A 17,063-nucleotide genomic window follows, 5' to 3' on the forward strand; every position below is an offset into this window, starting at 1 on the left:
ATGGAACTAATGTTGCAAGTGGCTTATATTTTCTGGTAGTAATGTAATGTTCCTCCAATTGCATTGGCAATGCCTTGTCAAATTTGCAATTATGATAAAGTCCGGAGGAGTTCCATTTTCAATTTATAATCTGCATTGTTCCTTAAAATGCTACTCCAACAAATTCAGTTCCATGTTTTTTATAAGAGGTCAGACATGCCAGATGGTAACCAACACATAATAAAAAAGCAATACTTGGAAGTTGGAACATTTGATTACAACATGTAATAAAACAGGTAATAGTGTTACAGAAAAAATAGAAACAATCAAATTACCTATACATATTTTTTGAATTGGAATTTATTTAATTCCATTTGCAAAATTATTGACCTTGAGATTAGAACATTTGGCATCCTGAAGCAAGAGAGTCGAAGTGAAACCGAATCTATTTGAGTCAAGATCAAACTGCATTAAATTATCCTCCAACTGATGCCCTCCGATTACAATGGGAGTTCTCCCGCGGGTCCCACCGTCCACAAAACCCAAACACCACACATCCACTCCTCCCTTCGCAACCCTCACCATCGAATTCCCGCCAAAGATTCTCCAGAACACGTCCTCGCTGTGCATCACCAGATCAACGGTGGGCACCGCGGGTCCAACTCGTGTCTCCGTGAGATCCCCCGCAGGGTAGCACACGCCAAACGGCTCAACTGCTTCCGTCACCGTCAAGTTAAAAGCAGAGGACTCGTTCACAAAACGCTGAACAAATAGTCTGTAAATAGAAGTTTCTAAAACAGTGTAGGGTTCCGCAGTGCTTATCTTGGTCCCACCGAAGCCGGTCTGATCAACGGTGAGGATGGAGGAGTTGATATAAAGAGGCTTACCGTTGATTTTGATTGAGGTTAAGTTTATGAAATACTCATCAGACGGTTGTGGATTGTCGGTGACGACGGTGTCGGCAACGGGGTTTACGATGAGTTGTGTGTAAGTAAGGTCAATTTTGGAAGAGAAAAGAAATGAGGAGGCAGTGGAGGCGAATATAGCTGCCCCTGTGTTGGCTGATGAAGCTGGCAGGCAGAGAGTGAAAGAACGAGGTGAGGTTAATGAAGTGCTGATTTGGGCCGGGAGGGAGTAGTTGGACCGGCCCAATGAGGCGAGGCCCAATGCATTGGCGGCGAGGCCCTGGAGAAGATGGGCCGTGGCGCAGGAGAAGATGAAGTCGGAGATGAGGACGAGAGAGGAGGAAGCGTCGTAGGTGGGAAGAGCGAGGGAATCGATGAGGGCGGTGTCCAGGAGGGTGTTTCTTGTGACGGGGTTTTCGGGGAAGAGGGCGCAGAGGGAGGAGTTGTTGGAGCATGCGTTGGAGGGGAAGGAGTTGCAGAGAGGGGTGTTGCAGGGGATGTGGTGGGAGGAGGAGGAGGTGTAGGTGGAGTCGCAGAGGACCCAGCTGAGGGAGGAGCCAAGGTGGAGGTGGAGTTTTGTGGGTTGGAGTGGGGTTTTCAGGAACACGGAGAGAGTGTAGAGTTGGGTGGTGTCGTCTTTTGAGATTGGGGCTATGAGGGGGATTTGGAAAGTGGGTGTGAGGAAGAGGAAGAGTATCGCCAAGTTGAAGTTGCAGAGAGATGGAAGAGGAGGAGGCATTTTGGTTTGCTTGCTGGAGCAAGGAGATAAACAAAGAAACAGTGGTTGGTGTTGGAGTTAAAGTGTTAAACAGTTGATGATATAATTACGAGGGGACGGATTCTCGGAAAAATAGCCCCTTGATGGACCAAATTAATTGCGTCCACCCGTGTACAAATATTGTCGGTGCAACTCATCGTTCTAGTTTCATATGCTGCATGTAGTAGTATAAAGTACGCTAGTATAGTGTGGCGTGGGCAAACTACCTTATCAATATGGATAAAGATGTGCAGACACATCCTAGGAAATTTACATATCTTATGATATTTGACACTTCAAGACAGAAAAAGAAGTGGTGATAGGAGTTATGAACCATAACAATACAGAAGCGCAAGTGATGACATATAAAAATTACAAAAGTTTATGAACCATCGTAACATGATAGTGATACCACAGATTTAGGAAACAAAAAGTCAAAAACAAACATTTCTATATTTTGAAATTCTGAAAATAAGAGTTGTTTTTTTATAAAAAGAAAAGAAAACGTTCTCTCAACTCTTGACCAAATGATGAAACAAATGGCTTGAAGAAGGTGCAGTAATACTATACAACAAGACAACACACCCTTTTGATCTATAGATGTATTTTGATAACACGGCCTCAAAAATAGAATTAGAATATAGATAAACGAAATAGTGTAAACTTATTTTAACTTTATTTTAAAGAAATAATTATTTTTAAAAGACTTGCTTAAGTTAAAAAAATAATAAAGTGAATAAAGGCATACAGCAGTACACGGTCAAATGGTCAATTAATGTACTTTTCACTGAACGACTGATGCCAAAACAAAGTAAAAAGTAAAACTAGAACAAGTGGGAGGTGTCCAAGAGCCGCACTCTATCAAGTATCAAAAAAGTTCTAGAAAAATAAAATGGTATGAAGTTGCAATATTTGAATTACTGTAACCTATCAAAGCCGTTTTTATTGAGCTTTTTCCAATATGATCTTGTGAACTTGATATCTGCAGTTAAAAAAGAAATACCAAAAAGGAATGAAAATAAAAGAAATAATAGGCAAAATTGCTAATATACAACAGCGACCAAAATCTTGTTAGCCAAACAAAACCATATAACCTAAGCTTCTTTCCTATGTGATGCATGAGCCGAACAATGCCGTAGCACAAATACAATCTCCTAGAAAAAATTGTACAGCTTTTCTGCTGGCACTGCATTCAGGAGTCTTTGCTAGCTCTTCAATAAAAATACGATGTCGTTCGACATGCTTAGCTTTTATTATAACTCACTTGCGCCGCGAAGAGATCATATGCTGGTGAGCCTTGATATCCCTTTGTATTCTGTCTGCATACAAGGGTAGGCGAATGATCTGATTGATCTCATTCAATAAGACCTCTTCTGTGATGTTATCCTTTATGCTTCGCATTACCTGTGTTAAAAAATTAACAAAAACTGTTCAGAAGGCTTTTCACATGAGCTAGTTAAACAAAAGCATAGACAACTTAAAGACGCTGGCAACAATAGAATGGAAAAATTTAACAGGTATAACCTTTCTATAGGTATTGATATCATTTGGAGCGGCTTTGTCTATTCTGATCCGCATACAAACCCAATGATGCTCCGCGGAATCCCAGTAGCATTCAATGATCTTCCCTGAATAGGAAGAAATGTCCGATGCATCTGAAAATCATTTGGAGCCAAAAATTGCAAGCAAATTATGGTTTGATTTTTCCAGATATTCGGTTAAATCAATTCGAGAGTTATGTTATAACTAACTAAAGACAGAATCAATTGCAAATGGAGTCTTGTATATATATATATATATTTCACTACTAATCACAATTCAAGTATGGCCAAAATCGGGTAGTTCATGCAATTAGCTGTCATCTGGACCAATTAATAATAACAATAGTAATAATGCCATTAATTACATTATAGTGGTATAAAATAATAATGATGGTCTACAAGTTGTACAACCTTTAAAAATAACATTCTCCTCCATTAACTTCTTCCTTCCACGTTCAAATAGAAAAAGCAAGGGACGATCTCCAGCTCCCACCTGTCAACAAAGATGGTTTCAACATAATTGGATTGTCATGTTAGAGAGGAATTTAACACCACACTAAGCCCATTTTTGAACTTGAGAAGTACTTGTACAACCTCACAGAGGAAATCAACAGAGTTCATCTCAGGGTATTTCCACTTCAGAAGACCTTCATGTGTGCGAGGGACATATGGATCATCCCAACCCTGATAGAATCCAACATTATTAACAACAAACGAGTACATAAACCAAACAGCATATATGAATATTTGTAAATGGGATGTTCTCAGCCAGTAAGTATTCTCTATAAACCAAAAAATTACATCCTTATTTAGATTTCTCAATCGTCAATATTGACTCAATACAATGAAAAACAAGAACTGAGAAATTTGGACTGTTCCCTAGTAGAGCATCAATTCAGTACATCATCCTCAAAGAACTGGTGTTTCCTACAAGCCAAGTGTTCATTGATCCAACTATCCTCTACATCCAAGCTCAACTTGGGAGGTTCGATCCTCTAGAGATACTAATCATTACCTGGAATACAAGACCATCTGATGAATGTGATAGTTGTGGAATGAATTTATGAAGGAGCTTTGACACAGTAGATAGCAACCAAAAACCCTTCCTCCTCACCTGAAACAAAAAATACAAAAAAATAAACAAATAGCCGATCCCACTGGAAAATGTTTCAGAAAAATAGAATAGTAAAATAATCACTATACGTACACTAAATGGTTCCAAGTCATATCTATAATAAGGATTTATACTCTTTGAGAGGCCCTCGCGTTCCATGTTACGAGGTTCAATTACTTCTTTCTCCAGCAATTTCCACCTTTCATAGAAGGGCAGCTGCGGGCATTTAGACCAAATGGTCAGGTCAAAACTCAGCCAAGCACAAGTGTGAACATCAATCCAAGGACTTAAATGGTTCCAGGCATGCATTATCTAGTATTCTGTCATTTATTTAATGTTTTAACAACTACCCAAAACTCATGAGAATACATTACATTTGCAGCCAGACTTCAATTGGATCCAAAAATATGGATTACTAATAATCCTGGGTTTTCAAACTTGATAAGGAAATGACCCATAATTCAGAGGTAGGTTCAAATCCAACTAGAAGCTTACAGGCGCTCATTTTAATGCGGGATTGTTGGGAGATACTTTAATTAACTGACAAATGCAAATACCGTAATTGGAACACAATTTGGTTTTTGGTTGACCACTAAATACAGCAACTCGAAATAGCAAACATAAACAAGAGGAAACCAATTTAAATTTCTTTACTTCATATAATATAGTAGGTGTAGGACATTATCCACCAAGAAGTCAATAATATCTCAACAGTGCAGTTGTTAATAAATGTGTACCTCTGTCAAAGAAACTTGATTGATAGCCATCAAATCATAAATGAGGTATCTTCTCTCTTGCTTATGTGTATGCGGATCTGTGTCAATAATCATCTCCCCATCAAGTAATGTGTAGTGGTGATTCCTCTCGGGTGTACCCTTGAAATGATTGTGATTGAAAACAATTGACTTATCCATTAGAGAATCTAAAATAAAATTTACAAAAGCCAAGACACAGCTTCCTGACATCCAAGATACTCACTTAGCAACCAAAGTAAATTGAATAAACATACACACCCCATTAGTATATCTGCAAGGAAATCGCATATTGATCCTTTGGAAAAAGAATTTTCTGTCAATCAGATAACATACATCGCAAGTAATCAGCATCATATATCGTGTCCCATCAGCTTTCCACGTGGCATAGTAATATCTTTGTCTTAAGAGTTGCAGATTGTCCCTGCAAAAAAAAAAATCTTAAGTCAGTTGACAAACCAAAGTAGATAATTAACAAAGATGAAAATTTAGATTTACAATCAATTTTTAATAAATAAATCACCCAACTCAAACTCAACTGCATCAAATGAATATTTTGTTCCCTTTTTAACAAAAACTGAAAAATGATAGAATTAAGGAATGCCATTTGATCACAGAACATCCATTAACTTGACATATCAATTGCCAAATCTGGGCCAAACAGTACTTTGAAGTTAATGGTAGCATATTTTGCAAATACAAAAGATTCATGTAATTTACTCTCAAAGAAATCATAGTAATATGAATCAGAAATAATTTTGATAGTCAATGCAGAAATTTGTTTAATTGGCCAAAGCTAAATTAAAATATACACAGGATAGACATCTGGAATTTGAACTCCCATCATGTTAATCTATAGAAATTAGTCTGAAAGGTTTTGGCAAACAATGCATCCCAAAATTAAACAAACGTACAATATGAAACCATGACTTCTTCATTGAAATCCTAGTGTAAGAATTAATAAATCACAAAGATCCTGTTACATTGCTGACAGTGTTAGTTATTATTATTCTCCATCAGATTCTATTAAAAAGTAGACAGAATGTTTAATGTAGTGAAAAAAATGTCAGCCACTCCATTTACTTGAGAATTTCTGCAGAAAACTGATGTTAAAAATATTTGTTAACAGCATAAGATTCTCTTTACCAATGAAGCACATTTGCAATTAAACAGTTGAAAGGCAGGTTGACAGTAGAGAACACATACTTTAGGTACTATTAATTCTTTAGACTTGGTAGATTGGAAAAACAACTGATGTCCATCTCAGTAAAATAGCCAAGTCCATCCTGAAGTTACATTTATTTCTCAATGCAATAGAAAACAAAATGATTAAATGTGGTAAGATTGAACCTGTTCAGAGAAACAGGGTGTGATCCAGGAAACGAGCGTCCTCTTCCCTAAAAAGGGATAATATTAAATTTGAAAACCCAAAAATAATGGAATTAATTCATAAAATAATTTTATGCATAACAAACTAATGTTTCCAAATCAAATAATTACTTGGCTTCAAACTTCTTTTGGAATTTTACTGAGATGCATCAAATACAACCCATAGCACCCGACATGCATAACTTTATTTGTGTAATATTGATATGGTTGTTTGTGTTGACTTTAGGGGGAGACGAAAGAGATAAATAGAGAGATAGGAAGTATTTCTTAAGTGAAATTGATTGATTGTGCATTACAGTACTTAGGTTATGCACAAAATCTATACATTTAGACTCTTAATAGACTAGGTGGGGATTATTTCCTGGGCAGAGTGAATGGGTGCTACTTCCTGAACACTAATTCCTATGAAAACTAAATCATACATGTGATGCATGAATTCATTTAACATGTGATACAAAAACGGCATTCATGACTATCCAGAGTATGTTGAAAACTTGAATGTAAATCATATTCAAGAAAAATAGATAGAAATCAACAAAAAGCCAATTCAGAGACCCACCCCTGTGCCCAACTTGAGCAGTTGATAACAAAGTTCTTGCATTGGACGCAGCTGGTTTGGAGGAATTGGATCTCCCAAAGCATCATCACTTGTTAATACCTCATTCCTCACAATTCTCTCCTAGAAGATCAAACCAAACATAAGGAAAATCCACATAATATCTCCCAGAAATAAATTGTGAACTGATTTAAGGTTCTTAAAAAAAATCATATTTCTATTTCAGTAGAGCACACAGACGTATGCAAAAAATGAAAGTGATATGAGGAAAACAATTCGATATTAATATGACCACATATTAATCTCATAGCCTGTTATTTAAAAAACTTCATAAAAAATACAAGCCATATAAAACAGATAACGTGCACACACAATAAGACCACGGAAGATGACAATTGAAAGAAAAAATACAATCATTTTCTATTTTTCTCTAACAATAAAGAATATTTCATAACTTGTTTAGCGTCATGGGAAATAAACTGAAGTAAAAAATTATACATCAAAGCAAATTAGCAAATAAAAGGTATTGTTATCAGAGTATACATCCAAGTCTCAACAAAGAAAACAGAAAGATGCAAAGGGTGCAACCAATTCTATTTTCAGGCCATATCAGATACGCTTCAACAAAATAAACCTAAAATAAAATAAAGCATAACTAACTGGCAGATTCATGCTCGGACAAACTTGTTGGAAGTAAATTACATGCCAAGAAGTAAGGTATTCAACCCAGTGGCAGCACTACAAATCCATATCCACTAAGAAGCTAAATAAACTGAGTCAACAAGGCGAACATACCTGTTCAGGAATGTGTGCACTATTGTCCACAGCTGGAACAGCTGTGCCATGAAAATCAGGATCAGAAATTCTCTTCCATTCAGGAGTTTGAGGACAAACAAGATCTTCAGGCTTCTTTTCATTATAAAACATGTAAAGGGCATCAATGTAGTCCTGCTTGTAAATTCCTGGGTGACGTGCACAAGCAAATTTATTTATCGCCTGGGAGATAACAAGCACAAAATTGCATAACACATTAATTACCAGAGTCAAACAGGTATTGAAAACAAACCTATGAACTGTCCGATTATTTTACTCACCTCAGTAACAGAAAGAGATTCCGTGCGCACAAGAAAGTGAACAATCATATAACCTGTACGATTATGCCCATGTGTGCAATGTACAAGTATATATTTCTTTGTGTTTGTTCTTTGGGAGCAAAAATCCAGAACCTAAAATGAATATCTAACAAGTATAAATCATAAAACCTCAAGTAAGATGTCAAGAATTGTACCAGCATTGCTAAGAACACTAACAAGAAGACAATACTTGACTATCAAGTGTGAGCATTGAGCAAAAGAATGAGTAGAAGTAATGCTCATGAACTGTACAGTGAACACCGTCAACACTACAAAAGGAAGCTACCTTATCACAAAAGAATTTTACGGATTCATCATCAGGTACAGCATCTCTTCCTGTGCATCTTATCTGCCACAAGCAAATCAAAAATCTAAACTCAATTGCAATTAACATTTCATAAACAATAGGACGAAAGATAATATGCTACCTTGACATGACCAATCCCTTCTTTTGTCCAATCTGATACAGGATAGTAGCGAGTAGTATTTGTCAGATCAATCACTAAACCAAGCTGCAAAATAAATAAAGCTAAGCACTTTGATGCTAGTTGCAACAAGTTTATATGCAACACTACAAAGAAAACAAGTAAAAGCCCCCACAATGTTGCAAATTTGTCCCTTTCTGTGATTATTCATCTTTCTGCTTATTAGCTCAAACGAAATATAAAGCATTTACTATCCTCATTCTTCCTGCTTCTATGTCTTTTTCATCAAATCCTAAAATGCAATCTAAGCCGTCTTTTTGTCAATAGAAGTTCCCTAAGAACACCAAATTCATGTAAAGCGCATCACATTGTGACATGTGTGAACAATAGAACAAGTTCCTCTAAATGTTGTGAAATAATAAAATGATAAAATGTTTAACATGGCCAATTAAAAAGATCGGTCACATAAAAAGATGTTGAAAAGTCACATCAAAATATATATCAGCAGCTTGTGCACACCAATCTATTATTATCTCCCTTTATCTACTTAATAAAAGTATATTTATCTTCCCAAAGAAGAACATACTAATCTAGTAATCTGAGTTATTGATGATTACTGTGCATTTGATGTACTTACTTCTCTACCTAAGACTCTTTGTTGATGAATTGCTTGCTTGGGAGCATATTTTTGACTTGGAATGTAATCATTGAAGGAATCACCAAGTGGAACCTTCGAAGGGATTATACATCCTATTTCTTGCCCATGTGGTGGGCAGTCTAACCAACCTGCATTACATGGATCGACTAAAAATGAAAATCTATAAAAAAAAGCACATCATAGAGTAACATTATTGCAAGAGTGAAGATCAGTAAAGAGATTTCAACATTGTAAAGAAAATTGTAGCCTGAAGCCACTATGAAAAAAGAACTTGTAAGAAAACCAGGCATACATAGTATATACTATCACAAAAATAAAAATGGCAAATTAGTAAAGAAAAAGGTCTTGTTCATGCAATAGGGACTTGCAATAGTGAGTTCAAGGGATGTAATCAACTTAAATTTCCAAGCAAAATAATGATAGCTAAAAAATAAAGTAGTTTGTAATAAAGGCCATGGACTATACCTGCATAGTGTATATCACAGTTCCTACAGCATATAGTTAACACTTCCACAAAATAACTTGTCCATGCTGAACAAGTGAGACATTTAACGCACACAACCATCTCCATATAAGCCCACATTTGGTATAGCCTTTTTCATGGAATATAATTGTTCTTTTTTTTTTTTACCAAAAAGCTCTTTCATGGAACTGTTATGAGGGGGCAGGGGCGGGGGGAAAGATTATCTCTCTAAAATAAGTTGAACCAAAACACACTAACTCTAGTTTGTGCAGGGAAAAAACAATCCTCCAATGCCAAAGGCAACTTTTAGCTTCATTTATTTACAGCAAGTCCTTAATTTGTATAGTTAAATCCCTAATGCAAAAGAGAAAATGAATATAAATTCCAACGTTCATACACTACAGTTAGATTAAAGTGCCGGCCAATATCTTCACAATGTAATAGTCTATAATTGACAACCAAATCCGTGTGTATTGTATATAAAATAGATAAATAAACAAATAAAAACAAGAGCCAACCATCAGGAACCGTGTTCCGATCATAAGGTCTAGAATTCGTATTGTATGGCCTCCGTTCTTGCCCTCGATCCATATGTGGGGGCTTTCTTTTCAAACCTCTGTGTGTATCTTCATTATTATGCTGCATAAAGAACTCATAGTAAGAAACAGCACAGGAGCTATCTCAACAAAAATGACAAAAGTTACAATTCAACAATTATCTGATAAAATGCATCACGTAAGATTGCCAGGAGTAAAATGACTTGAACGAGCATAGCTGAAGAGCAATACTTATGCTTCCAAGCACACGTGTATATTTTTTGGGGTTAGCATGTTATTGTTACGAAATATTTGGTACGAAACATCCACTGACTTTGCCGATTGCCGATGACTAATATCCGTCGAAGAACCTAACTGAAAACCTTTAGTGGAATTCTCGTCTTCCAACCACATTTTTTTCATCCACAAAGTTTGCACTTAAGACCTTGCTTAACATAACCAAGTCTAGTATCACTCACAACAACCACTTGTTGGTAACACACGTGTATATGAGAACAAGCAAAAGGTGCACATAATTATGCACAGTGAAGTTCATTGAAAGCCACAACATAATCGAGGTGGATTCAAAATTCAACCATTCATGTGTCGGTGAATTTGAGAAACCGTTTACATTAATTTTTTAAAATGTGACATCACATGATGCATTTCATCTATCAATAACAATAATCCGGCAAGAAAACAAAAAACAGAGAGAAAACACGGTGTCCTTGATTCTAGGAAAAGAATAGCATTGGTTTAGCAGAGAAGAAATAACGCGTTGTTGATTTTTCGTACAAGTCACGAATCGTGATGTTTGGTAATAAACCTAGATTGAAGTTTCAAAGCGAGTAACGAACAAGTAAAGAAGTAAAAACAAAAATATATGTAGAAAGTAACGATTATGGTTCTGGAAAAGGATGAATCTACCATGTGATAGCTCATAGCAGTAACGGATTGAGAAAGAGTAGGAGAGTGACGTTGGTTAGGGTTTTGGTTGGAAGAAGAAAGCAATAATCGATCTTAGGAGGAGAGGAGAGGAGAAGAGAAGAGAAGAATTGAAGGATCTGTTTGTTATGTTGTTGTGCGCCACCATACATATCCGGGTCTTCGCCCCGTGGGGAGAACCGACATAGCCACCCCTCCTTTATCTCTCTTTTTTTTTATTCTTTTTCACTTGTTTTTTTAGTTTTTTTTTCTTAATGTTTTCCCATCAGTTTTTCTTTTCTTTTCATTCAACTTTATATTTTTTAATTTATTATGTAAAAAACATCTTTTTATTAAACAAATTATTTTTCTTACTGCAAAACAAATTAATTATGTTAAAATTACCTTTCAACCGTCATTATCTATAATATATACCTATTATAATGGCTCCCCTAAAAAAAAAAGAAAACCTATTATAATGGCAATTAATATCTCAGTGCACACATTTCCCTATGTAATCTATAACTATATATAAATAATATTAGGTATTTTGATGTACATATTTTTATATTCATTTTATTCATATAACTACATTCATTATTATTATTTTATCCCTATAATAACTATTACTTTCACATTACCTATTAACTTCTATTATCTTCCTTTTTGTTTTAAAAAAAATAGTTAGATGCCTATTTCTCCTAGTTATTATAATGACAATTATCTCTACATATTTTTTTAGACAATTTTGTACTCTAATTAATTCTGAAAACCACCGCAACACTAGATGATTATTATAAAAGATAATTCTTAAACATGACGGTTATTTACATCTTTTAACCATTTTTTATTTTTAATTAAAAACTAAAAACAAAAATATATTGTTGATTAAGGCACAATGATAATTTTAGAACCAGTTGAGTATAATTTTCGCAAAAACATATCCTTACAACTATAAATACTAGGATTTACACTAAGGCAAACATTGTTTTATGATTTTGTTACAAAAAAAAAAAGCTCACACACTACTCTAAGCTAAACTAAAATTGTTTGATATATCTTTTTTTTAACCACAACAATTAGGATTTTTTACTCTTTTGTGAGACTTCAAGATATCTCACAGACTTCAATCATTTGGATCCAGTGTTGATTTTTCTTTGATAGTGAACTTAATCACAAGCCTATCATTTCTCCCAAATATGCATTCTATAGAGATTAAACCTAAATCTTTCCTTACAATCTCAATATAGGTTGTCAAATGAGTTATATTACTACTATGTTTTTATCAATTGTGTTTACACTTTTCGGCTGACAAAAACATTATTTCATTAATTAAAAAAGCTGATTAAACTTTGTATTTTAATTACTACAAATAAATGAGATAAGTATTTTTTATATGCAATTTGTCTATAGTATACTAGAACAAAATATCTTCAGTGATAGAGAACGGCAAGTTTAGTAAATGGTATAAGTTTTGGGTTTTATTTGTTGTGCTGCAGTGGGAATTATGTTCTTGCTTTTTCTAGTTTATTTCAGTGGGATAGAGTTTGATATTTTCATGTTGTAATTCGATAACAAAGTATTTTTACCTATTTTGTTATCTGGAAAGTATTTTCTCTATCTCCAACATGTCTCATGCTATGCTTAGTCACAATAAAATATAAAAAGACTTACAATATTATGTTAATATATAAGTATGTGACAGGCAGTAGGATGATATTTATTTTGTGTCATCTATAATAAGGATATATGTAGAGTAGTTTGAATGTTTTATATTTTGTCACGAAAGTAGTAGATATTGATTTAATTAAATTAAAATAATATTTTTTTAACAAAAATATAAATAATTTTAAAGATACTCTTTAAAAAACTATATGTAATTTTAATAAAATGATATTTTTAACATAATTTGTATTTTATTCCATCTTTATTTGCTCCATGTTAAATATAAGACAAGATAAATAATCTAGATAGATAGAATAAGTATCATTTGCTAGAGACAATATTCATCAACTTATGACCATGATAGACAACAGATTTTTTTTTTTAGTATTTATACACTACATATTCAATATTCATATCAAGGAACCTCTAATTAAAATAAAACAACACATGTTAGTTGATCAAAACATTTAATGATGTTTAGCACATGACTTATTTCAACATATGGTGACAGGAGTTAAAAAGGGACATCCTCATTTACATTATTTTAGCCTTGTGAATGAAATATTCTCAATATTCAAACTCAGTATTCAATGTTGTTGTATATTGAACTCAAATTTAATACCATTGAAAAGTTAAAATATTTTGTATCAATTGATTCACATATGTTCGGCGATTAATTTCTTACTTCTGTTAATCAATACTTTTCAAGTTTTCATCTTTATTGTTAATTTGAGTTTTATTTTTAAAAAAAGTATCATAGTTAAAATTAAAATGACCATTTTTCATTTTATTTCTAAATTATTTAAAAAAAATCAATAATTAAAAACATTTTTTATTAATAGAAACTTATTATTATTAATTTAAAATAGGATTTATATGTTAGAAATATTTTATTTATTATAAATTTTAACTATAATATAATTTATATTTAAAATTATTTATTTATTATAATTTTCAGATATAAAAAATAATCTATAAATTGAATACATTTGACCTCTTTTATTTATTTTTATTATTTTGGTTGGGGGTTTGTTTCACCGAGGATAGGACAGTGAGGACTGAGAACTACTACAATACTCAAACGCTGTTGAAGCGACCGACGAGTCTTGTGTGTGACCTCAAAACCCTGCCGTCAGTCACCGTCTTCTCTGCCGCCATGAAGCTTGTCAGGTCTCACATCTTCATTCTCATTCCGCGTTTCCCTTTTTCTCACTTTTTTTTTTTTTCAATTTGAAGCTAAAATGTGTATAAAACTGGAACAGGTTTCTCATGAAGCTGAACAACGAAACCGTTTCAATCGAGCTCAAGAACGGAACAGTTGTTCATGGCACCATTACAGGTTCTCTTCTCTCTTCCGTCCTTCTCCGAATCTTTTTGTTCTTCACCGCTCCATTTTGTTGCTGCTTTTGTTAAACCCTAGTTTCGTTTCGCGCTTAAACCTTTTATTCTAAGATTTAGCACTAAAGCATTTGGTCTTCGATTTAGTTGCTAATGTCATGTTGTAGCCTCGTAGGGATGCTCGCTGTTTGTTCAATTCCTAAACCTAATGCAATTGTTCACTGCATTCTCTAATCGTTACCCTGGAATTTCGAAACCTTCCTTTTGGGGGTTTTGGGAATTAGATAGCATTTTTTCTTCTTCTTGTGCATAGCATTCAAATGATTAGATTCAACACGTTATTCGCATAAAATGAGTATGACTTTGTGCCCAATGGATTTCTGTTTGGATACCTTTAAAATCATGGTGGCTACCTCAAAACCACGGTGTCACCATGATTTTTCCTAAGCAACAATGTGTTGCTTCACACTCACTGTGGTTTCAAAGTTGAATTTGGTTCACCTGACCACCACCCCAAACATGCTAGAATAGATTTTGTTGTCATAGTCAAAAAAAGGTGAAGCCGAGGCTGTTTTGTCTTCTTTAAATAAAATTACCCCTTCTTTTGTGATGCTACAATTTGACACCCACCCAAGCTCTTTCTCTTGTGTATAGAACAATAGTCTATAATATAAACTACAAAGATTCTGATTATTTATAGTTTGGAAGATTAATTCTAAGGAAATCCATGGGATTTTTTTAATATATTCTTCTATGTTATCAAGTGTCTGCGTTGCTAATGGAGGTAGGTTCAACATAATCAACAATCTCTTGTCCCAAGAAAAAAGTCGTAATCATGTATTACTTGCAAAGCATTACCGGCGATGCTTAAACTAAGATCCATTTTTTAACTTCATATATTCCTGTTCAACTTTTTTGCAATGGTTGGTATTTGACTTCTTTGCTTGTAATTCCTCTGTTAACAACTCTGTTTCTTGTCAAAGTGAATAGCTAATTAGCCTGTCATTCTCTAAGAGACAACAAGATGGGAACTCTGTCATAAGCGTGATAGGTTGCATAACTAATACGATCAATTTTGAACTTTGAAATGTCTCTAATCTTATTGCACCTAAACTAGCTATGGGATAGATTATTTTTTGGTGGCTTTTCATTGATGAGCTGCTATGGCTTTTCAAAATTCCTGAATTTTGACATGATAGAGAGATTGAACAGCTTTCCTGAATCTGTGAATTTTTTTTCATGTTCTCTTCACTGTTATGCCTTACATTATGAATAGGATGTTTCTTGTCTTTTTCTGTTTTGAGCAATGTCCCGTCCTCTAAGAGGCTCAAACACTTCTAGATGGTAGCAATGTCTTATCATATTTGTGTCCTGTGTTGTATGACTTGTATCTATGCTTTCTAGCCTGTTTTCCTCTCATTGTACTGACCCTAATTTCTCCTTTATAATATTGATGTAAAAAACGCAACTAATTTCTCCTTCATTAGGAAAATGTCTGTTGCTTATGACATTTTTGTATGAGGCACCTTGAATAGGATGTTATGCCTTACATAATGAATAGGATGTTTCTTGTCTTTTTCTGTTTCGAGCAATGTCCTGTCCTCTAAGAGGCTCAAACACTTCTAGATGGTAGCAATGTTTTATCGTATTTGTGTCCTGTGTTGTATGACTTGTATCCATGCTTTCTAGCCTGTTTTCCTCTTATTTGTACTGACCCTAATTTCTCCTTTATAATATTGATGTAAAAAAAGCAACTAATTTCTCCTTCATTAGGAAAATGTCTGTTGCTTATGACATTTTTGTATGAGGCACCTTGAACTCTAGAGTCTGAATACCTCACTTACGAGGCAAATCTATTGCGATTTAATTTTATGGCCCCATGACAGTATTGGACCTCTTAGCCTCTGGAACAAGTTTCCTTAATGCTGTAATTTAGAATAGCTATACTTTACCTCTTAGAGTCTGAATTCCGTTGTCTTTAATTGATGGATGAATATGAGCTTATGTCTAACAAAGAGTTTGACGTTTTGTGTCTTTAAGCCTTATTTGGGATGCCATTAGAGAAGTGTTTTGCAGCTTTAGTTGTACTGATCCATGGACTTGATGCTATATCACAGGTGTTGATATCAGTATGAATACACATTTGAAAACAGTTAAACTAACTCTGAAAGGGAAAAACCCAGTTACTTTGGATCATCTCAGTGTGAGAGGCAACAACATTCGATATTATATCCTTCCTGACAGCTTGAATCTTGAGACTTTACTGGTTGAAGAGGCTCCTAAGATCAAGCCTAAGAAGCCAACTGCTGGTATTGTATATTATTTGACTGTCACTAAAATGTTTATCAGAAGTTAATTATGTTCAGGTTGACTGTTATCAAGGGATATCTGGTTCTCAAAGTTTTGATTTTATTTGCAGGGAAGCCTTTGGGAAGAGGGCGGGGGCGAGGACGTGGACGCGGCCGTGGTCGTGGGCGTTAAGTTGCACATCACAAAATTTGTGGCATTTGCTTGTACCTTTATTGTAGGGAATTTTTCGGAGAGAAGTTTTAAAGACGTTGCAGGAGTGCTGTTGTTAGTTAGTCATGCAGACTTTGTTCATGTTGCCATTTTCTTGCATCAATAATTTGAAGTTCTCGTGTATAATTCCTTCCTGTTGGATAATTGCCATATCTCTCAAGTCTCCACTGAAAGAAACTGCCTATGTATGTGTAGTTTCACAAGGTGTTAATTGAAGAGTATTTTTACATATATTGGATATTAAACTTGACTCCATTTAAGAGGGAGAAAGTAAGCCATAAAAGCCGCTCTAAGAATTGATTTTACAGTGAATATATCAACGTTGATGCAATATCTGGTAAAGATTTTGAAACGAACTAAACTAGTTAAACCACTTACATTAAAATAGATACGGAGTTTTGCTTTTTT

General features: G+C 34.5%; 3 protein-coding genes across 5 annotated transcripts; 1 reads left to right on the forward strand and 2 right to left on the reverse strand.

Moving 5' to 3' along the window:
* Nucleotides 1-217: 217 nt before the first annotated feature.
* GIP1 (putative aspartic proteinase GIP1) lies at nt 218-1,793 on the reverse strand. Its single transcript, NM_001375860.1, has one exon. The coding sequence runs from the start codon at nt 1,621-1,623 to the stop codon at nt 340-342; it is 1,284 nt and encodes a 427-aa protein (NP_001362789.1). The 5' UTR covers nt 1,624-1,793; the 3' UTR covers nt 218-339.
* A 689-nt stretch (nt 1,794-2,482) lies between these two features.
* LOC100793183 (mRNA-capping enzyme) lies at nt 2,483-11,441 on the reverse strand. 3 transcript variants are annotated; one of them, XM_041014072.1, is made up of 18 exons: nt 11,136-11,430; nt 10,191-10,311; nt 9,189-9,337; nt 8,555-8,638; nt 8,413-8,475; nt 8,088-8,219; nt 7,789-7,989; nt 6,997-7,116; nt 6,399-6,445; nt 5,385-5,472; nt 5,034-5,171; nt 4,390-4,512; nt 4,198-4,296; nt 3,777-3,866; nt 3,594-3,675; nt 3,166-3,296; nt 2,906-3,045; nt 2,483-2,623 (listed from the first exon to the last, which is right to left on the reverse strand). In XM_041014072.1, exons 1-18 carry the CDS (start codon nt 11,148-11,150, stop codon nt 2,584-2,586), a joined length of 1,863 nt encoding a protein of 620 aa, XP_040870006.1. In that variant the 5' UTR covers nt 11,151-11,430; the 3' UTR covers nt 2,483-2,583. The 3 variants fall into 3 exon arrangements, with proteins under 3 accessions (XP_040870006.1, XP_040870005.1, XP_040870007.1); XM_041014071.1 differs by having other exon boundaries at nt 5,310-5,472; nt 11,136-11,427; XM_041014073.1 differs by lacking the exon at nt 4,390-4,512 and having other exon boundaries at nt 5,310-5,472; nt 11,136-11,441.
* A 2,358-nt stretch (nt 11,442-13,799) lies between these two features.
* On the forward strand, nt 13,800-16,781 carry LOC100793721 (small nuclear ribonucleoprotein SmD1a). The gene is made up of 4 exons (XM_003521192.5): nt 13,800-13,967; nt 14,060-14,136; nt 16,253-16,444; nt 16,555-16,781. Exons 1-4 carry the CDS (start codon nt 13,954-13,956, stop codon nt 16,614-16,616), a joined length of 345 nt encoding a protein of 114 aa, XP_003521240.1. The 5' UTR covers nt 13,800-13,953; the 3' UTR covers nt 16,617-16,781.
* Nucleotides 16,782-17,063: the final 282 nt, after the last annotated feature.

This window comes from Glycine max, chromosome 3 (assembly GCF_000004515.6).
Source record: "Glycine max cultivar Williams 82 chromosome 3, Glycine_max_v4.0, whole genome shotgun sequence".
Lineage (NCBI taxonomy): Eukaryota > Viridiplantae > Streptophyta > Magnoliopsida > Fabales > Fabaceae > Glycine > Glycine max.